The 23,271-nt window shown below is 48.4% G+C and overlaps 1 protein-coding gene across 1 annotated transcript in view; it reads right to left on the bottom strand.

Moving 5' to 3' along the window:
* Window positions 1-23,271, bottom strand: part of CUL5 (cullin 5) — a 778,902-nt gene that overhangs the window by 672,364 nt on the left and 83,267 nt on the right. The window contains exon 2 of the mRNA XM_078657044.1: window positions 23,149-23,258. Within this exon, the coding sequence (XP_078513170.1) occupies window positions 23,149-23,258 (110 nt within the window). The remainder of the gene's footprint in view (window positions 1-23,148; window positions 23,259-23,271) is intronic.

The following is a 23,271-nucleotide window of genomic DNA, read 5'->3' as shown; positions in this document are numbered from 1 at the left end:
ACATCCATTCCACTGTTGCTCATCTTTCGCTGTCTCATATTTTGAAAACTTTTTTGGGACACAGCAGTTTTTTTGTGGGCTGCACCATTCTAGCAAAAATGCTTTTTTCATGTTTTTTCTTGTTCACGGTTTCAAAATAAGTGTGCCATTTTGGAATGGTAAACATAAAAAAAATTGGCTACTTTATCAAGACACATGGTTGATAATGCTGGGCTCGCCCGACCAACATGAGGCATGCATGAGTGGTGACACGTGCGCATATGCACCATTGCACTTTTTCAAATTTGCCAACACTGTTTAGCATCGGCAATAACCATTTTTTGGTATTGCTGATGCTGAATGGCTTTGTCAAAAAAAGGCATTGGAAAAGCTAATACGTTTGCAAAGCTAAAGGTGAACCCTACTAGCTTTGCCAATGCGTGTTATTTCCTGTTCTTATAGTTCCTTGTTAAAATAAAGGAAAAGAGGTACCAATGTTCTTTGTACGGGTTTGCAATCTTAGAAACTGTTCTCCCCTCATCAAGCCATCTGGTGATACATGGGTCATCCGGTCAGGAAGGCCAATGCCGATATTGCTTCCAGCTTGCTTAGCTCCCAAACCCCTGTGCCATTCTCATCTGGAGCAATGTGGAGCTCTGCTGCTTAAATTGTGCCAAAGAGTTTAAGAAAGACCAAAAAGTGTGGTACATTAGCCTGTCCTCTGCTTGAAAAGTAACTAGGGCCTTGCTGTCCAATCAAATTGGGGTTGTCTGAAGTTCAAAAGAAATTATGAGTCAGCAGTAAAAACTGCAAGATAGAACACCTAATATTTAGTATTTCTAATTTTCCACCAAAACTTCTGAGTTCAGTGATTTGCCTTGAGCTCTTAGGGCTTAAGAATTAAGGGACCTATTTTGTGACTGTGTGAGCCCGAAGAAATAGAAACTAATGAGATGTAAATCATTTTCAGTTGTAAAAGGATGTGCTCAATGGCAGTTCTTGTTGTGAGCCTTAGTATGTTTCCGAATGCACCATGGGTGGGTCTCAGTACTAAAAGAGCATAACCCACACTGCCCCAAATCAGTGTCCTTCACTGCCCCGTGCCTGCTCCTCTCAGTGCTCCGTGCTTGTGTCCCTGAATGTCCAATGCCTGTCACTCACCCTCCCTCACGGCCCCCCTCACCCGCACACACCGTCCCCCTCACACACCCCCTCACCCACCCTCACACCCCCTCACCCTCACACCCTCACCCACCCGCACACCTTCACCCACCCTCACACATTCACCCACCCTCACACATTCACCCACCCTCACACCTTCACCCCCTCACACCCCCACACCCCCTCACACACACCCTCACCCTCACACCCCCTCACACCCCCTCACCCACCCTCTCACCCTCACACCCCCTCACCCTCACACACCCTCTCACCCTCACCCTCACACACCCTCTCACCCTCACACACCCTCACCCCCGTCACCCTCACCCTCACTCCCCCCACACCCTCACCCACCCTCATACCCTCACCCTCACACCCCCTCCCTCACCCTCACTCCCCCCACACCCTCACCCACCCTCATACCCTCACCCTCACACCCCCTCCCTCACCTTCACACCCCCACACCCTCACACCCCCACACCCTCACACCCCCTCACACCCCCCTCACACCCCTCACCCTCACACCCCCTCAGCCTCACACCCCCTCAGCCTCACACCCACCCTCACCCCCTCACACCCACCCTCACCCCCTCACACCCTCACTCACCCTCACACCTCCTCACTTTCAAACACCCTCAACCCCCATCACCCCCTCACCCTCACACACCCTCACCCTCACCCTCTCACCCTCACACTCACACCCCCTCACTCTCACACCCCCTCACTCTCACACCCCCTCACTCTCACACCCCCTCACTCTCACACACCCTCACTCTCACACCCCCTCACTCTCACACCCCCTCACAAACAAAGCATAGCATAATAAAACAACAAAACAGCATAGCATAACAAAACACAACATAGCATAGCATAACAAAACAAAATATAGGATAGCAAAACTAAACATAGCATAGCATAACAAAACAAAGCATAGGATAGCAAAACAAAACATAGCATAACAAAACATAGCAAAATACAACAAAACATAGCATAGCATAACAAAAAGCAACATAGTATAGCATAACAAAACAAAGCTTAGCATAGCATAACAAAACACAACAAAGCATAGCAAAACAAAGCATAGCATAATAAAACACAACAAAACAGCATAGCATAACAAAACATAACATAGGATAGCAAAACTAAACATAGCATAATAAAACAAAGCATAGGATAGCAAAACATAGCATAACATAACAAAGCATAGCATAACAAAACACAACAACACATAGCAAAGCTTAACAAAACACAACAAAACATAGCATAGCAAAACAAAACATAGCATAGCAAAACAAAACATAATAGCATAGCAAAACATAGCATAGCAAACACACCAAACCATAGCATAGCATAACAAAACATAGCATAGCAAAACAAAGCATTGCATAATAAAACACAAAACATAGCATATCATAACAAAACATAGCATAGCATAGCAAAACATAGCATAGCATAGCAAAACATAGCATAGCAAAACATAGCATAGCATAACAAAACATAGCATAGCATAACAAAACACAGCATAGCATAACAAATCAAAGCATAGGATAGCAAAACATAGCATAACAAAACAAAACAAAACATAGGATAGCAAAACAAAACATAGCATTCAGCATCACTCGGCACCACCACAGCATCACTCAGGGGCACCACAACATCACTATGCGCTTCCACAGCATCACTGAACGCCACAGCATCACTCGTTCGCCATCACAACATCAATCAGCGCCACCACAGCATCAATCTGTGCAACCATTCAACAACAACTGGTTCAAATATGCTCTCTCAATGTTTCAAGCTTTATTACAAATGTAACAAAAAGATGTTAATATTTCACTTCTGTTCTTGGATTTTCGTCACAACAAAATACACTGAACATAATCTTCACAAAAGTTATTCATCAAAGTTTAAGCTATCCATACAAATATTATAAAGAGAGAGCCCAAACCTTTGAGGTGGGTAATCTCAGTAACCACAGCGCCAATCACAACACCCAATACAGCGTTGGAAAGGGCAGTTGCAGCAGAAGGACATAGGCTATGCAGACGGCCACCATATTATTTTTTTTTTTTTGCAGAGTTTTATATAGCGCGAACTTGACACGAACTGAATCAGGCATCAGAGCGCTTTACATAGCACCAGTTACGTTATATGAGGACACACATTAATTTTTGTTAGGCACGGGGAGATTAAGTGATTTGCCCAGAATCACAGGAAGTTTGGCGTCGTTACTAAGACTCGAACCCAGATCCCCAGGACCGAGGTCGAGCGCCTTAGCCGTTAGGCCAACTCCTCTATACATTTAAAAGGTAAGAGAACCATGCCAGCAAAGTAGTCCCTTGTGGGCGTGTCTGCGTTGTAATGTGGGTGTGGGCTGGGGGGGTGACTAACGCTCGGGGCGTGTGGTACGACCATCACATCGTGGGCTGTGGGCGCGTGCTGGGGCGTGACAAACGATGAGGGCGTGTGTCCGCCCTTCAGGCCATGTGAGTCGTACATACAAGCGCCAATTACGTTGCTGCGCAGCATCAAGGGGCACGCTGGGGGCGTGTGTCCGGCCTTTATGCCATGTAAACGCAATTGCGCCACATTAAGGGGCACACTGGAGGCGTGAGAAACGCTGGGGGCGTGTGCTATGTTCCGCCCTTCATGCCATGTGGGTCGTACATTAATCAGAAGATCGTCTGCTGTGGCCGTGTGCTTGGGGCGTGACAAACGCGTTCACCTGGAGGCCTGGTAAGTAACGTTACTGCAGCCTCTCCTGCGCGCTGTTACTGAACTCTCTCATTCAACTAAATTACACGCGCCTGCTACCATCAACCAGGGCTCTGGCAGGCTCAGGCGGCGGATCAGTACACTAATTACACGCACCTAATGACATCAACCAGGGCTGCAGCTGGGCCTCAAGCAGGGGAACACGCAAATGAGCGTGTCTGCGGGGACAATTACTGCAGCCTCTCCTACTCGCTGTCACTCAACTCTCTCATTAAACGGATTTACCCACGGCTGATAACTCGCTCATTCAACGACATTACACGCGCCTGCTAACATCAACCAGGGCTGCAGCTGGGCCTTCTCCGTCCCTATTCTAATGAAACAAAAAATGTTGTCTACCGCGAGATTTTGAAATAAATTGCCCTTGCCAAATACACACATTCTATTTCATACCCGGACAACGTCGGGACGGGCTGCTAGTTGCCATTATAAATTACAATAACTTTTATTTAAGTATTCATAATTAAAAAAATTAAAAGCCATTGTTATTTGTAATAGCAATACTTGTCAGTCACGTAAATAAAACACATATAGCATTACAAATGCTATAGGTGTCACATTTGCGAAAGTTATAACTATTGGCATTGTAAATAACAAAGCTATTAATTTCGCTATTTTCAAAAACAAAACAAATAAAAAATGTGTCATTTACAATACCAATAGCTCAAACTTTCCTAATGCGAGGCCTATTGCATTGCAAATGCTTGTTTTTGTCTTGGCACTGGAACCGTTAGCCATAAAACTAAGACAAGATTTCCTAGATTGGGGGATACAAATAGGGAACACTACCCACTTATTCTTGGCCTACGCAGGTGATATTCTTATGTATATACACGATCGCCACCGCCCCCTGACCCCAATGTATGAGACATACCGACACTTTGAATTCTTATCAGGCTTGGCTCTGAACACCACAAAAACACATGCATTCTTCTTCACGGACCATGCGGATATTACCGACACAGAATTCGGGGATACCAGAATTCAAGTAACGCCATCCACGTTCAGGTATCTGGGTATTCAAATATACAGGACACACGAGGATATACTAGATGGATATTTAAACAAAGCAATCAGAGCTTTACGTTCTAGTGTCATTTTTTGGACTGCACTGCCATTGTCTATCATGGGTAGAGCAGCAATAACAAAAATGGTCGTCTTGCCAGGATTACTGAACTACTTTACAAATTTACCACTAATAGTACCACAGGCCACTTTTAAATTACTAAATACTCTGGTCACGGACCTTATATGGGGAAAGGGCAGAAGGCGTATTAGTTTGAAAAAGCTGCAAGTTGGTACTCATATGGGGGCTCTGGGTGTTCCGGACTTCCGGGCTTATTATTAGGCCTCCCAACTGCAATGGTTGTCATATTGGACGACAGGACGTAATTTGCAGGAATTAGATTACACAGACATTGACAATGGGGCGTTACACGCCTTGTTGTTGCCTGGTAATAGAACCCCGAGTGATCTCCCCCCCCCTTTATTAAATACAGCGCTCAAATGTTGGAAAGCGGCGATACAGTACGCGAATACACCTTCTACATACGCGGGCAACATACCGTTATTAGGCATCCCATTAGCGAGCGGCAGGCTCACTAAACGCATACTAGCCCCCTGGACGAAAGTAGGTATTAGCACAGTGGCGGCGGATTTATTTGGTGATGAGACACTACTTGATCATGATACCTTTATAAATGAAACAGAAACCCCAGCACAACTGTATCTAACACACGCCGCACTGATCTGATACATAAAACACATTGGGCTCCACAGAGGAGAGTACCTTCAGATTATGAGCTGGTCAAAATGGTACACTATATGGGCAGGGGACGTTACTTAATCAGATGGTTATACGCTGGCATTAGCTCCCACACGCGAGTCTCCTTAGATGCACTGAGGGCAGTGTGGACAGCGGACATAGGTAGAGACCTGACAGACAAGGAATGGTCGGCAGTACTTGAGCACCCCAGGAAAACCTCGAGAAATGCCAAACTCAAATTTATACAGACAATGGTCCTACACCGGGCTTACCTGACACAGAGTAGGCTAGACAAAGTGTTTCCCCAGACACAAAACTCGTGCCCGAGATGCATGTCAGAAGGGGCGGACCTACTTCATATGTTATGGGAGTGCCCGAAGGTGAGGTGATACTGGGATACTGTCAGGAGAATAACTGGGACGGCCGCACATCATGTCATCAACAATATGGTGGAGGAATGCATTTTAGGTATCCTTGTTCAGTTATCCAAACACAAAGTACAATGCAGGTTCATAGACCTTGCATTAATACTAGCTATTAAAACCGTCACTATGAGAAGGAAGTCACGTAAACCCCCAGACATACACAGCTGGTACACAGAAATGTTGCGATGGAGTTGTGCAGAAGGTGCCGCGTTGCGCAGGGAAGAAATAAGAGGGCTGCTAAAAATGCCAATAGCGATGGATTGGGAGGTTATGTTAGAAGAGATGAGATCACTGGATACAGATCAAGAAAGTTAAAACAGTGTATGAGATCACAATGAAGGTTGCCCACACCCCCCAAACAAATTGTATATCAAGAGAAGTTGTGTAAGTATATATGCCTTAATCACAAGTATGTGTTAACAGGGATGGTTCATGTATATTCACTACAGATAGTCTGAGACCGGGAACTAGAGGGGGGGGGGGGAGTTGGGTAATGTTTTATAAGTATGTATGTATGTATGTATACTTGTTAAGCGCAACTGCCACCCAAAGGGTATCCTGGCGCTGTGACCATAACAATCCATCAGGTGTAATACACTACATTGCTCTTGGAAAGAGGTGGGTTTGAAGATCCTTCTTGAAGGAAGTCAGATCTTGCCTACTCCTCAGCGACAGAGGTAAGGTGTTCCACAATTTGGCGGCCGCAAAGCTGAAGGCACGGCCGCCCATCCTCACTCTGTTAATCTTAGGGACCATCACCAAGAACGCCGAAGAAGACCTCAGGGGTCTGGCGGCTTGGTACCAGGAGAAAAGATTTTGAAGCAGCGTTGGTTCCAGTCCATGCAAAGCCCTGAAGATGAGGCATGAGGCCTTAAAAAGAATCCGCTTCTGGACAGGTAGCCAGTTGAGATCAGAGAGTGCTGCCATTGACGATGCAGAACGTGGGCGAGATAAAGCCAATTTGGCTGCCATATTTTGAATCCTCTGTAACTTTGATACCAGGATATTGGGAGCCCCCAGAAGCAGTGCGTTGCAGTAGTCTAACCTACTGAGGATAATACTACGCACCACTTCTGCCCTGGCTCCTAGAGGAAGTAACGGCAAGATTTTTCGTAAGGCTCGAAGCAAGCCCATACAAGTCGCCGTGGTCCTGTTGACAGAGGTGTCAAGCTGCAGGCTAGGCTCAAACAAAACCCCTAAATTGAGAGCCGACTCGGCCGCGGTCACCGTACCCAAGATAGAGGCTGGCCAAAAGTCGTCCGGCAGCGGGCGAGGAAGCCGATCCAAGGAGCAGTGAAGAACCTCGGTTTTCGACCCGTTGTATTGAAGCGAGTTGAGTCGTAGCCATTCTGCTGTTGCAGACATGCACCGGTGAAAGGTGTCCCTCGAGACTGTCTCTTTGCCCTCAAATGAAAAATCAGTTGAGTGTCATCGGCATAGTTGATGACTGATATGCCGAATGACTTTATCAAACTTATTAGGGGTCGGAGGTATAGGTTGAAGAGGATCGTATAAGTAATAAAAGACTGTGTGTACAGGTACAACCTAAATACACAACAGGCCCGTAACAAGCAGCAGAGTTACGAGAAATGATTATATTTTGTAAACATTGATATCATTGTAACTGTGAGAAACGAATACTGTACGCCGACACACTAAGAGTAGGACAATATGTGCCGATTATTTGATATAATGCTGTATGACTCACCTTTGGAAAAACTCAATAAAATAAGTTTTAAGGATTGTCGGAAGGAGGAGCCAAGATGGCGACCGCGATGGCCGCTTAGGCTCCCGGCTCCGTAACCCTCCTAATCCTGCTGCAAAATCCTGCCAACCATCCTGTACCTGTGCGCTGCCCCCGTGTAGCGGAATTGGAATGGTGCCGACTCGTGAAACCCCGAAGATTTTACTGCTCTGATGGCGCTGTAACGTCGACTTGAAGTTTGCTGCCTGCCTCAGCGGGGCCGCGAGTGCGAGTGCGGCCGGCCATCGGCTCGATGTCATCGGCCATAAAAATGAGGAGGAGCCGGCCCATCGGAGCGGAGGGGACGTTTGCTCTGGTATCGCAGCTCACTATTCGGGGGTTTTTGGCACCGGAGTGAAGTGTACTACTGCTTCAGCTGTGGGTACGAGTGGCGTGTTGTTCTGCCGGAGCACGGAGGGGTGTCGGTCTGATGGTCGCGGGTATATCCTGATCAGGCATTGACCCCCTCTCACGCGGATGGATTGACTTGCTGGCTCTGCCCTTCATCTTTGTAGGGTCTGTCTCTGGGGGCCCGGGAGACGGACCGGGAGCTGAGAGCAAGGTATGGTGCCTCACGTCGACCCCTCGGTGAGCTGGACCCGCTCCACCAAGGCGCCCGAGTTCAGTTCTTCAGATGAGCCGGACGGCCATGTTTTTTGTGCGGACTCTCCATCTCCTGTCCGGGAAGCCGCTTGCGGGCTGATGCATACGGAACGGCCCGGAGTTCAGCTTACGCTTGGAGTTATACTTGCAGCACTCGATGGTCTCTGTCTTTTCTTGGCCCGGAGGACACATATCCTGGGGAGTAAACTAGATGCCGCTGCTCTCGGATGGGGACATTTACAAACGGCTGTTTCTGAAACTGGTGGTATTACCAGAGTACTGGAGTCCACTGAACCCAGTCTTATTGAGGTCGACCCTGAGGTGCGTGGGATACATGATTCTCGGGAGGGTGTCTCTGATCATGCCCAGGTACTGGCTGTGCCGACTGTGTCAGAGTGTGGGACACTGCGACGGATACGAGGACAATCGAGCCATGTGTCGGGGCTGCTGGCTTCTGTGCAGAAACCGTGTAGGATCGTCCGGGCGGTACGCTCGCCCTCTTTTGAGTTGGTGCGTCAGGACTTGAAGCGACTCCGAGAATTTTTGTCGGCATGGCTGGGACCTGGAGACAGTGGACTCGAATGTGTACATTTGTTTTGGGTTTGCTTCTGTGTGCATTTCGACATTCATCTCCGGTTTGTTGACTCTTCTAAGATGGCTGCGGCTCGGGTGCCGTACTACTGTGTGCATGATCGCGCGGGTCAAGGCTGAGGACGATTTCTGTTTTGAGACATTGATCTGAGCGGACATTGATTTGAGCGGTAAATGTGTGGGTTCCACCTTGAACATTACTACCGGGAGGCGTTGTGGGCGTATATTGGATCCCCCGATCTTAGTTCTTTAGCGTAACGGGGTCGGGTGGGATGGTCCTTTTCTGATTGCTGCTCCCCTACTTCCGGCTGTCTCTTGATTTGTTAAAACTTGCTACTTACTACGGTAGGGGGCGTCAGCCTTTCGTGGGGGGATGGGAGTCCGGGAGCCCGTATTGATTTGTAAATTTCTCCTCCTCCAACTTTTTCCCCTTCCTTGGGGTGTAGTTTAGGGGGCGACAGGCACACTGCTAATGGGGTTAGGTCGTAGCCATCTGCAGGGGTGTAGGGTGGGGGGACGTGGCAGGGTTTTTTATGTTTCCTTTGTTATTTTCTATGACCATTCTATCTCCCTTTTCCTTTCTTCACGAGAGATGTGGCGTATTCTCCTGTTCTATCTCCACATAGCTGGGTGTCCTGTGTTTGCTTCGTATATCCTGTGACTGCGGTCGGTACTGTTTAATTGTTTTTGCTTCGGCTATATGATGGTGTTGATTTCTCAGTTGCTTCGAACTGTGCAGCGCTTCTTCACTTCTATTGCTGGTCCGCAACTGTGCTGTATTTCGTTTGCTGACACCCTGTATGTATATTTCTCCTCTTGTGATTTATTAATAAAAAAATATATAAAAAAAAAAAAATAAGTTTTAAAAAAACAAAAACTCTGCACCAGCCTTTTACAGCTGCATCAGGGATTTCCTCATTGGTATCAGAAATGTCTTTCTAACTTTCTGAAAGTTCTAATGTAGATGCAGAAGCGCCTACCTGCACAACAACTTCAGCATACAGTGGTCAGAGGGACATGTGCGAGGAAATCTCAGACAGGGACTAGGCCTTGTAATCTATCCAAGGACAAGAGACATTTACAATGCACAACTAAATTAAATATACACATTTTAATTACTTACACAGTACCTACTTGACCAACACCCCCTAATCCACTACCGCACAAGATTTGGTGAAACAGACAATGTGCACTAGTATTCTGAGGGACACCACATATATACCCCTGGAATCTGTCTCTGTGGTCTGCAGCCGAAGAAACAGAAACATCAGCTTTGATTCCTAATCCTTCTCCAACCCCCAAATGTCAGAATAAGCTCGACCGCCACAACATGGATAGCATACAATTCCATTACCAATGAATGATCCAGAGCAGGTCAAATGAGTGAATGAATGAGAATTTGTAAAACACTAATAGCTGCGTGGAGTGTGCCCCGGCACTGTGATTTAAGGTACTTCCTTTCCATCTATACCACGGTAAAGAAAACAACCAGGTCTTCAGTTATTTTCTGAATATATATTCAGTGTTGATAAATAGATGAGACAAGGGAAGTTTATTTCAGGCCTTTGCTGATAGAACAGTAAATGATCTGGCCCCTCTCTTGATCATTCTAAATTTCGGAATATGAAAGAGATGAATTAAAAGATCTCAGATTTCTATTTATACTATGATGTTTAAAACTATCAAGGAGATATTTGGGGCCTGTATCAAAGACGCTCTACGTGCATAGACCAAAGATTTAAAAATAATACGTTTTTACACTGGTAGCCAATGGAGTTGTTTTACGTGGCAGAAGACTTAAGAATGACAAGGAAGTTTAAGTACCAGTCATGTCGCTGCATTCTGCGCTACCTGCAGCCATTTGGTCAAACATTTTGGAAAACGTTGGTAAAGTTTGTTTCGCACAATCGATTATTGAGGCGATTAACATGTGCACCACTGTTTTTCGAGATTCTAGCAGAAGGTGGTCCAGGAAAATGTTTAATAAACTTTAACAGGAAAAAACATGTTCCAGTCAGGGGCGGAATGTAGGAGCAGAAGGACCGATCTGCACCCATATTTCCAGGCACTGAAGTTTGTGTCAGGCTCCGGTAAGGGGGGATGTTGATTGGCCCCCACCGAGTGGCTGAAAACTGCTATCCCTCCTAAAAAGTAGAATTTCAGTGCATAGCACATGCTTAACAGTTCCGGACTTAACAGAAGAATTTGTGAGAAATTGAACCAATAAATAAGAGATGCTTCAGCTCGAAATACACTGGGACAGCCATCACTAGAAATTTGTGTTTGAATTAATTAAATGAGTAATCAACCAGATATGTGTAATCAATAAATGAAGTAGTAAGAATTTGAACGATGGGAGCTAATAAACAATTACAAATATTGAATACGTAATGCGTTTGAAGTCACATGAACAAAATGATTTGTTTTAAGTGCGAAAAGAAAAGTAATGGTTGATACTACAACAGTTTTGCAACTTGAGAGACACGAACCGTAGCATTGTGAGTGCATATGTTTAGTTACGTGGAAGATCATTCAAGATGGAAAGTCACACTTCAATTCTCCCGAAACTTGGTTGGAAAGAGCAGCATGGCCTAAAGGTGCAGAGAGGCACAGTGGAGCATGGATCAACTTCCAATTCAGTGTGTGCCCTGGGACCAGAGAAGCTAAAACAGCAGACAGTGAATGTGGAGAGCCTCTAATGCTGGTTCACGACAGAAATCTGGCTTGAGCAGTATGTAGGGAGATGGAGAAGCAGAATGCTAAGGGAATGCCTGCTCGATGATTCAGCCCACCAGTGAACAGTGGTAGGCAGACGTTTGCATTCCTCGTGTCTCTTTCTGTTGAAGTACTATGACATTTTCTGATGATACATTTGCGGGTTTGGCATCATTTCCTTTCCTTTACGGCAGACTGTATTGTGCTGCTGAGAATTAGTTCCCTGCTGAGACAGAGGTATATTGTCTTAGCCAATTTTATTGAATGGAGTGTGGTGGGAAGAAAGGAAAATAGTTTGTTCTTCTTGGGAGCTCTCATCTTGTGTTATTGGGTGGGGAGCTTTTACAGTTTTACTCCTGGCCCATGGTTTGGTAGAATTAAGGAATGGATTTGCTTTATTAGTGCTTACTCCTTACAACCATGCTTAGGCCTGGTCTGATAATGTTGGGTGTCCATGTGATATGGGTGTTATGGGTCATGGCCGGGTGAAATAAGGAGTATGGTAATGATGATTGGAATGCTGTCTTTGAATGTTGAGGACCTCACAGGTCTCTTCAAAAGACAGTCATTTCTTTTATCAAACACCACAGAGTGCTGATGCTATATCTCTAAGAGACACATCCAAATCTTTCTGAAGTTAAGTTGGCTATCAAAGGTGAAGTGGTTGGCTCTTCTAAACATCCTCCTTATATACACTGTGTGTTGTGACTTCAATTGCACATTGTTCAATTTTTTAGAACCAATCCTTTTTTATTGAGCAGTATAACAACACTTAACACAGCTCGACTGCCTACATCCACCGGCCGGCAGAGAACGATCCAGCAATATGGAACACAGCCATTGGGTCTACACCCCAGGGGGCGACTCGGCGAGGACACATGCAATGCCTGGAGGAACAGCCACAACTTTCATCTTTCACTGCATTTCCCCAAAAAACAGACACAACACAAAAATATACGCCCCTCCCACCACCCCACGCCCACCTCCACCACCACCCCCCCTCTCACCTCCGCATCAGTCGCATCTACTCCCCTTATGCCCACTAAGTCCCACCCGCCACCCAGCACATACCTGACTCTCCGAACTTATTCAACTGCACCCTGAGGGACCACTGGGATAAGTTGTAGGATCTGCAGGTACTTGGGACATGTAACCTCACGTAGGTCACAAGATAGAAGATGGATAAATGGTTTCCACAGCTCAGCGTAAACCTCTCCCTTGCCTTCCACACATACAGAGAGTCTCTCCATTGCCAATAAATGCCACAGTCGCCGAATCCAGTCTCTCGGGTCAGGGGAGTCAGTGGATCGCCATTGCGTAAGGATAACTAATCGCGCCACTAGCAAGGCCAGAGCTATCGGTTTACCCCTCATAGAGCACAAAGGGAATGCTTTTGGATGCGGGAGCCCTAGTAGCACATACTCAGGAGCCCTGGGAAATGTGATGTGAAATGCCTCATCGATATCGTCAAGGACCGCTTTCCAGGAACGCTCTAGTTTCGGGCAGTGCCAGAGCAGGTGCGTTAAGGTGCCCGGAGCACCACAGCCCCGCCAGCATAGACCTGAACTTGTCGGGTCCCAAGCCTTAATCCACGCTGGGGTATGGTACAAGTATGACACCGCCTTGTAAGCCGATTCAGCGCCTGCCACGTTGGACGCGGCATGCTGCGAGCGATAGAACACCTTCACCCACTCCTTATGCGACAGCGGGCGGCCCAGTTCTGTCTTCCAACGCACCTGTGCTTTAGTACGCGGCGCTTTAGGGCGCGCAACGATCAAGGCGTATAGGTCAGATATAAGTTTGCGGTCGTCCTTTCTGCAAACCACCCAGCGTTCCAGCGCCGTCAGGGAGCGGGACATGTCAGCGAAATTAGGAGGTTGAGTGACCCAGTGTGCTACCTGCGAATAGGGAAAGGCGTCGGATGCGGAGAAGGAGAAGTGGTCCCTGCGAAGCGAGGAGAACGGGATCAAGCCATCAAGATCGAAGAGGTGGCCCACCCTCTTACAGCCCTCCTCCCTCCACCTCTGGAAGACAGGGGATGAGCAGCCAGGCGGAAAGTCCGGGTTATCGACAATGGGTGTCATGGGCGAGGGGAAAGTGGTCCAGCCTCTGCGCTGTGCCAATTGATCCCATGCCTTCATGGTCGGCAATGTCACCGGGGACGAATATAGGCCCCAGGCTCTATGTTTTCGAGGGAGCCATAACTCGCGCCAAATTTTGCAGCCCGCCACCGCCTGTTCCATAAATAACCAGTGTTTGCTGGAGAGCGGCCTGTTCCATTCGAGAATAAAGCGCAGAAAAGCCGCCTGGTAATACGCAAGTAGCGAAGGAAAGCCCAGTCCACCACTGGCTCGAGGGGCCGTAATCAAGGAAGAGGCAAGCCGTGGGCATTTGTGATGCCATAGGAATTTGGTAAGCAGCCCTTGGAGCTTCTTTATCATACCCGGAGGGGGACTCAGAGGCAACATTTGGAAAATGTATAAAATGCGCGGAAGGATCGTCATTTTGACGGCCGCCAGCCGACCAAACCAGGCGAGTTGCAAACGGGACCAGTCAGACAGCGATTTGGTTGTTTGCTCAACTAAGCTCTTGTAGTTGAGGGAGACTGTCTGCGCTATAGTGGGAGCAAGGCAGATCCCCAGGTAAGGTATGTCAGAGTGAACCCACTGGAAGGCAAAGTCCTTTTGTAAGTCATGAACGTGAGAAGCCGGGATCGAGACGTTGAGGATCTGGGACTTGGAAAAGTTTACCTTGAAACCGGCAACGCCACCGAATTAGCGCAATTCCATCGACAAGTGCCGCAAGGAGGTGTGAGGGCACTCAAGTGAGAGGATCACGTCATCGGCGTAGAGGCTTATTTTGTGCTTGTCTGCGCCAAACCGAATCCCCTCAATGCCTCCGTTGTCCCGCACCCTCTGAGCGAAGGGCTCCATATAGAGCGCGAAGAGCAACAGCGACAGGGGACACCCCTGCCTCGTCCCGCGAGTGATGGGGAAGGGGGCGGATCTTCAACAGTTGACCCGGACCGCCGCCTTTGGAGCAGATTAGAGGCATCGCACCCATTTCACGAAGTTATCCTCCAGCCCGTACGCTTTCAAGACTGCGAACAAGTACGTCCAGTCGACCCGGTCGAAGGCCTTCTCCGCATCGATCGATAAGAAAAGGGTCTGTTTGCGCGAGCAGTGGACAGAGTCCATGAGGTGCAGCAGCCTCTTCGTGTTTTCCCCCGCTTGTCTCGTCGGTATGAACGCAACCTGGTCTGGTTCTATAATGTCGTCCATGAATGGGCTGAGACGGGCCGCCAGAATGCTAGCGAAAAGCTTCGCATCAATATTAAGGAGGGAGATTGGGCGATACGATCCGCACTCCATGGGGTCCTTCCCTGCCTTGGGGATAACTGTGATCACGGCCTCCGACATAGAAGGGGTCACTTCTCCCGTTTCCAGAAAGGAATTAAAGAGGCGAGTCAGAAAGGGTGCTAATTCCATACAAAACTTTTTATAAAAAATGGCTGAAAAGCCATCCGGTCCTGGGGATTTGGCGAGCTTCAGCCGCGAAATCGCGGAGATGACTTCCTCTATATGTATTTCAGCTTCGAGTGCTGCTGTCGAGGTCTGTGAGAGGGGCGTTACTCCACATGACGCCAGGTACGTCTTCACCAGTTCCGGGTCCGAGGGCTCCTGGCAATAGAGGGTGTGGTAGAACCGCCGGAAAGAGTCGACGATGAGGGAATCCGCAGTCTGCTCTACCGCATCCGCATCCCTAACGGCCTGTTGTGCTCGGGTCCTCAGCCTATGTGCCAGCATCAGGCCCCCTTTATCCCCACTGAGATGGAACTTATGGCGCAATCGCAAGAGGGCATATTCCGCACGATCCAGGTCAAGATGTTTAAGCATGCGGCGTTTCGTTTCCAACTCTCTCCAGATGCGCGGGCCTCTGTTCGCTTAAGGATCGCTTCTAGACCTCCCACCTCCCTCTCCAACTCTTCGCGCTTCTCCTTACGGATTCGGGCGAGTGATGCAGACACGGCAATAAAGTCCCCCCGAGCCACCAGTTTGAGGGCCTCCCACACAGACCCCAGCGACATGCCGTCCCTGTCATTCTCTACGAAATATTGGGTAATCGTGTCTCTGATGCGGGTCACCACCGATTCCGAATTGAGGAGGGAATCCCGGAGACGCCACCCCGATGACGGCGGTCTCTGCTCATTACAGGCGATCTGTACAGAGATAAGGGCATGGTCGGACAAAGAGCGCGGGGATATCTCTGCGGCAGACAGATGGGGCATGAGTGATGACGTGGCGAGAAAGTGATCTAAGCGCGCATAAGTTTTATGAGCTGCGGAATAATACGTGAAATCTCGTTCCATGGGATGGTGAGAACGCCACACGTCGTGGAGCCCGCCTTCCTGCAACCACTGCTTCCCCCCCACCCCCCGGGAGATGGCCCCCGCCTAATGCGAACGCGCCGCAGATCGATCTAGCACCGGGTCCATTACTACATTCAAATCTCCTCCCACCAACACACACGCATCTGGGGAAGCCAGCACCTCCGCAAGCGCCGTCTTCAGAAAGGGTTCCTGGTGAACATTTGGGGCATACATGGAGCCCACCGTGAAATGAGTGTTCCCCCATTGGATCCTAACCGCCAAAAAGCACCCCTTAATATCCACTACATGGGACAGGACCATACAATTAGCTTTGGCGCTGACCAGGATAGCCACCCCCTGCGTTTTCGCTGCGCATGAGGACCACAACTATACTGGAAAACGCCTGTCTCTCATCCTCCTAGTATCTTTGGAAAGGAGGTGAGTTTCCTGCAACAGACACACATCCCCTCCCGCACCCTCTAACAGCGATAAAATGGCTGCACGCTTAACTGGGCTGTTGAGACCCCGAACATTCAAGCTAACAATTTTCAAATCTTTACCCATACTCGTTGGAAGAGGAGAAAACCATTAGACATGACTCCTGGGACTGTACCAGCGGTGACCATCTCGGAGACTCCCAGCCCCCCTGACCTACCTCTAAACCCCCCAAGGACTGATGCGGAGCCCTCCAAAATAATTTTCCCCCTAAAACCCCAAGAATCAGAACACAACAGTACAAGAGAAAAGAACATACGACAGTTCGTAGTGTAGGCCCCAAAGGCAGGGGAACGTGGCACCAACCAATCATCCGCCCAGTTCCTGATACAGGACTTTTGTCGGAGCCAGGACGTAGAGGAACTAGTCATTACTTCCTGCGGACCATCCCCTCCGACGCCAGCTACTGGCCCTGGCAGGGCCTGGAATGAATCTATACCTCAAGTGCCTGCTGAAGCGTCCGTTACCTGGGCCACTGAGGCCACCGCTGCCCCACGTTCAATCGTACTTGCTGACAAGTCGGGCTTCGCCATAAGCGGAGGTTTACCCACTTTCTGCCATTCGGTGGACCGTCGCCGTCGTCTAGCGGGAGAGCCGTCGGCCTCTGAAGAGGGGGCAGGGTGCTCCAGCCCTAGGATGTCACGCGCTGCTGCTAGGGACCGGACCTGGATAAGCTTGGTCTGCCACTTGAAGATGAGCCGGACTGGATGCCCCCATGAGTAGGGAACATTCTGCTCTCTAAGGAAGGTGGTGACGGGTTTGAATTCTCTCCGTTTTACCAACGTTGAGGCTGCCAGGTCTTGGAAGAGCAAAGGACGATGGTCTCGAAATTGAAGGGGGGCAAGGTCCCTGGCTTTCCTCAGGATCCGTTCCTTGAGTTGGAAGTTGTGCACACATACTAATATATCAGGAGGAGGGGCCTTAGGTCCCCGCGGGAGACCAACCCGATGCACTCGGTCCATTTGGATGTCTTTCACGTCCTCCTCGTTAAGAATGTGTAGGAAGAGGAACCCCACATATTCTCGTAGATCTGAACCCTCGCCCTTCCATGGCACCGCCCTTATCCGAATGTTATTGCGCCAGGACCTATTCTCCAAGTCCTCAACGTGAGCTTGCAGGTCCAAGTTCTGTTCTGTAAGGCGGATCATGTCTTGCTGAAGGTGGTGGATATCCTCCGCAGTCCCTAGGTCTTGCTCTTCCAGGGTCGCGACCCGCTCGGCCACACCATCGACGCCCCGGCGCACCTCGCGGAGATCAGACGCCAACTGGGAACGCAGCTCCGCAATGTCTTCCTTGATCGCAGAGAACAGCTCAATCATGAAAGCCTTAGTTGCCGGGGCCTCAGTGTCATCCTTCCGCAGAGACTTGTCAGACGCCAGGGCGGCGGCCTGCTCCGCCACCTGCGGAGACCCATCTTTCACCGTCCTCTCCTTCCTATTCCTAGCTGTCGCCATAGCTGGACCCGGGGAGGCCTACGAGCCGGGCAGAGAGCAAGGGCGGCCAACAGGATCTTGTGTACTGTTGAGTGCCGGCACTGACTGTCGCAGGCTGCAGCACGAGAGGCCGCAGGGAGCTACGATCAAGCCCAGGCCTCTCTCAGTTGACTCAAACCATTCGCGCCCCAGGGGGTGTTCACCAACAGTCGATGCAACCCAGCCTCGCACTGCCCTCCAAGCAGGCCGACCACAGTCCACCGACCCACGGACCGAACCTCAGGTACTCCAGGGGCCCCCTGTCTCGCCCTGTCGCCTGCAAAGCCAAAGTAAGGAGGCCAGAGCCGACCCTGGGCCTCGGACGTCGTGGGAGCACCTGCCTGCTGGACCGGGAGTGCCCCCTCTGATACCGCTGTCACAGCAGGGACACCCAGAGCGTCGTCTCTCTCAGGCCCACTTAACGCTCCAGGACTGGGGCAGATCGGCTGATTGGGAGTCACTCCACTAACCCCCTGGTTGGTGATTTCTCACTCAAGGCAGACCGGGAGCCTCCACAATCGCACCCCTGCGACCCCGTTACGGTAGGGCCTTCAAGAGACCACCACTCCGCAACTGAGGCCTGTCCCAGGCCGAAATCCCTCGGGGCTATGCCGGTTCACACGATCTCAGGAAGCAAGCGGGGGCCAGCAGAGCAGTTGCTGAGCCCACCCTGTGGTGCAATCCGGGGTAAGGTGGGGGAAGGGGCCGTCCAGCCCCCCGTGCTGGGCCTCCTCGTCGCACTTCAGGCCTCAGGCCTACTATAGTCACGGGCCGCCGCCGGGGGTCGCGTAGACCAGCTAGCCGCCCTTCCCCCTGCTGTCTCGGGGCACCGCTCCTCACCTCCAAGTCGCTGCCGGCTACCAGAGGCGCCCGCGATCGCGGGTCGAAGTGCAGGCTCCACCGGCGGCGCTCCCGCGCTCCCCGCCCCTCTCGGGGCCTCAGGGGATGTCAGCTCCCTTTCCCGGCGGCGATGATCACCCTCGCTCCAGCGCACTCTCGGTAGGCCCCGACCTCCTCAACGCGGAGGCTCAGCAGGCCCCCCCGCCACACCGTCGCTGCCAGTCACACACTGCTCCACGCGAGTCCGCAGCCGCCGCCGGGATGACCATTCCTCTCCGGGGCCGGGAGGCCACCTCACGCTGTCAACTACGAGGCTCCCCGGGGACGCCACTCGTCTGGGCCGCACCGCTCTGCACCACCGCTCTCTGGTTCTCAGCTGTAGATATCGGGCACCAAACACTGCCGGGCCATACCAGGAGTCACAGCATCGTAGTTACTGGCTTGGATGGGCGCCTAACCGGGCGATATCCAAAGCTATGTGACATACGGCACCGGAGGGGACTGAAGACACGTCCTACTCCGTCGCCATCTTGGCCACGCCCCCACATTGTTCAATTTTTTGAGCAAATGGTTCCACGTGGCTGGGAGGGTAGATTTATTTTAGTATATTGGCTGAGCAGGAACTTGCCAAATGTGCTGGATGTGCATTTTGTACAGGAATGATTAGAGTTTTTTTTAGAATAGATGCAGCGGTGCCTATGTTCTGGGATGGGGACTTTAACTATGCCTCTGATGTTTAAGTGGACCCTGATGCCAGTGGAATATCTTATACCAAAACAGCAGAGTCCAGAAAATTGTTCGTTGTGAAGCAGCAGAAGGCACCAGTTCATGTGAGGAGGTGATATCAATCAGATCTGAGACTTTATTTTCTTTACTCTGCTCCTCAGGGCTTCCAAAATCCACTTGATTTTTTCTGGAGCGTTAACATCAGTGATAAATGCACTGGAAGTGGATACCTGGGCCACTTCCTAGCTGATAACTCAAAACACATTGAGCATTCATAGGGGAATACAAGAAGATGATCCCTACTTGGTATTTTAAAACAGATATTGACAGAAGTGGGATTTCGATTGGATGTTCGTAATGCGATCTAATCATACCTTATTACCAAATGGGGCTCCGTGCCTTCCCAACCATTGAATTGGGAGGCACGAAAAGTGGTAGGGAGACACTTTTGTCTGGGTAACGTGTTTGGGGTGCAAGACCAATTGGAAAATGAAATAACTAATTTTGGAATATAGAGTGGACCAGTTAGAGGCCACTCTTGAGTGCTCCTGAAATCATGGGTGAAATGCTGACTGAAAAAGAGAATAATGTCTGGAATAGGATAAACTGAGTAAGTATACCTATACTACATTTGGATATCAATACCAAGAGGTTGATAAGGAAGACCTTTTGTGGTTATTGAATAAGGATTGGTCTAAGCAGAATATCTTGCATATTCACAACCGTGACAGCAGAGATGTTATTAACTAGAAGGGTGTTAAATATGCTAGCTATATTCCCAATTGGTGCCGTTGGATGGGGTTGGAGTTGAGAATTATTATGGGGCTGCTGGTTAAATATAGCCCACAGAGGTGTAGCTGCAAATAGTGGAGGCCCCAATGACTACGGAGGAGGTCCAGGAATTGAAGGAGAGTATGAGCACAAGGCAGATATCCGGCATAAATTGACTTTTAGTGGAAGGGCAATGCTGGTTTGTTAGTGGACAAACTCTTAGAAGTGTATGCAGAGAGTGGGTGTACTTCCTCAAACCATGAGGGGCGACAGATTGCAGAAGCGCCTAAACCATGCAAGGACCTAGCTGAAAGTGGGTCCTGTTGACAGCTGTTAATGATAAATGCAGACCCATTTTTGCAGGGGCTGGACTTGTAGAAGACATTTGATACCTCGTATTGGCAATTTCTGTTTATGACGTTAAAACTCTAATTTGGGGGAGATTTTTACAAATAGGGTTTAAATTCTTTATAGCATTTACATGCTAGGGTCCAGAAAGGAGCCTTGATATACGAATAGTGGATACTGGAAAAAGAAATAGAAAGAGGTATTTGCTGCATGTTGGCCGTAGAGCCTTTAGTAGCCACTTTCCATATTACTATACATGACTACGCAAAAAGGGCTGGTATCATCACCAACATATACATATATACATATATATGGGCGCCAAGTCACGTGACACAGTGCAACAGTATCAACTGCAGGGATTTGAGGATGTGTCAGGCATTGTCATGAACTGGCAGAGGTAAAAACTCTGTTGTTGAATAGAGACCCTGTTAGGCTCTTGGTTGAAGTTGTGACCTAGCAGCCTGGGGGACTAAAGTAAACAGGAATCAGAACTGCACAAAGTCAACTAGAGACCCTTGATCTTAATATTGGTCAAGTAGCTCTGGTACTGCTCTAACTAATGGGGTGACCAACTCTTGTAAAAAAATGATAATGCTTCCGATGTGAATATGTATGTTCTAGAGGATGGAACAATACTAAGTAATCACATTTTTAAGACACATTAGTCTGATGACATTTCTGATATGGGCTGAACTGGAAGCTTTGAAGAGAAAGAAAAACAAGAGTAAGAGCATGTGAACGGAGGTGTTTTCTGAGGAGGCAGGCATGAAAAACTGCCCAACACCGTGTAAAGAGCATATAAAGACGACATGTCATAAGTCAATGCTCCTCAAGAAAAAAAGGAGCATGGTGGCGAATAACTGCATCAAATTGAATGGCTTTCAGAAAAGCCATCCATCAGAAAGCAAAACAAAAGCACAACACGGGGAGTGTAGAGGGATGCGAACCTCATTCTCAACTCAAGTAATAAAAAACCTCCTACAACTCAAAACTCCTAATACTTTTCTCATTCATCCGCTGCACATTATTACCACCCCAACGTAGGAGAGAGATTGGCCAACTCAAGACTTGAATATAAAAATACTTTCTGTCAATGCTTCCTGCCTACATAGACTCCTGCTATAGCCAGAATCACATTCATGCTTCTCAAGTACAAATGCTTCGAAAGAATAACTCTTCAAACATCTACAAGAACAAATGTAAATTGCAACCCAAAATGCAACCTACATTGAGTTTAAGAGTTCATCTCAATCTGGGGGTGACTAGGAGGCAAACAGAGGAAACGTACGACTCCCAATGGTGTGGAACAACTTGCTCACGCAAATATACTGCTCTAAATCACAGATGCAGTTCAGATCAAAACCCAAGTTCTAAACTTGGGAATCCACCATTTAGTTCTGCATCACTTTGGTCACAAAAATGTGGTCAAATATAACCTGCATTCATGTTTAAGTATGATATAATTCTTAATGTATAATCCCTACACATGGATGTTGTTTAATAGGACTCACTAATGCCTATCACACACGGTAAAAGTAATCACAGCCCCTCAGCCACTGTACTGAAAGAGCAGAACTTTAGCCTACGCAACCACTGTCAGGTCCATCCATTTGAAGGTGTACTTTCTCACTATACCTACCAATTTATTATTATGTTTACCTTCTCAATGCCCCTCCAACTAAAAGCAAATATATTTTCTAGAATGAATAACAAAAGCAGAATAAAACAAGCATATATGAACATGCCTCAGAGGAATACAAGGCTTATTTGCATGTGTCTGATTACTGACTGGAATGAAACCCCAAGTAATTACCAGTGGCTGAGATTAATCCACGTATTTTACCCATTAGCCTAACATCCTGACATTTCCATCCCAACCATGTAATCAAGTATTTCTCAGAAAGTTACCCCAGGCTCCAGTAATTTGATCGGGCTTAATTCCAGAAACACTTCCATTCCCAAAAGCCCTGGATGTGTTGCTTTCTGAGCTTTGTCTGTTGCTATCAGGTTACACTCAACATGCTTTCATTGGTATATGATCACCTGCCATTAGTATGAAATCAGGATTAATCTAGTGTTTCTTCCATTTCGAAAAGCCTTAAAAATGCAAGTGTGTTCCTCGTACGTCCTAGTCAGGCTTTATTTCATTCACGTTTATTTATAAATGCTCAATTCTCCCACTGAGGTGGTCTTCTTTCCCTTATGTCATACCTTTCCTTATTTTAATTTGAGAAACACTCTGTTGCCAATGTCGCATTGGCCATATAAAATTGGTAAATACATTTGGTAGAGCTTCACAACTGCTATCCACAGTTTCCTTCTACAGCAGGAACTGAAATAAACGTGTCTAGAAATGTATTATTACTTACGAAAAAAGATCGAACCACTGCTGCTTTGTGACTGATTCCTGGCGCAGAAGTTTCAGTACAATTGGTCGCATTAAGCCCCACTTATCTTCAAACTGTAAGGACCCTTTATTCTAAAGAGACAAG

Source organism: Lissotriton helveticus, chromosome 8 (assembly GCF_964261635.1).
Source record: "Lissotriton helveticus chromosome 8, aLisHel1.1, whole genome shotgun sequence".
Lineage (NCBI taxonomy): Eukaryota > Metazoa > Chordata > Amphibia > Caudata > Salamandridae > Lissotriton > Lissotriton helveticus.
The sequence above is the reverse complement of the archived record's forward strand: the minus strand, read 5'-3'. Positions and strand labels throughout refer to the sequence as shown.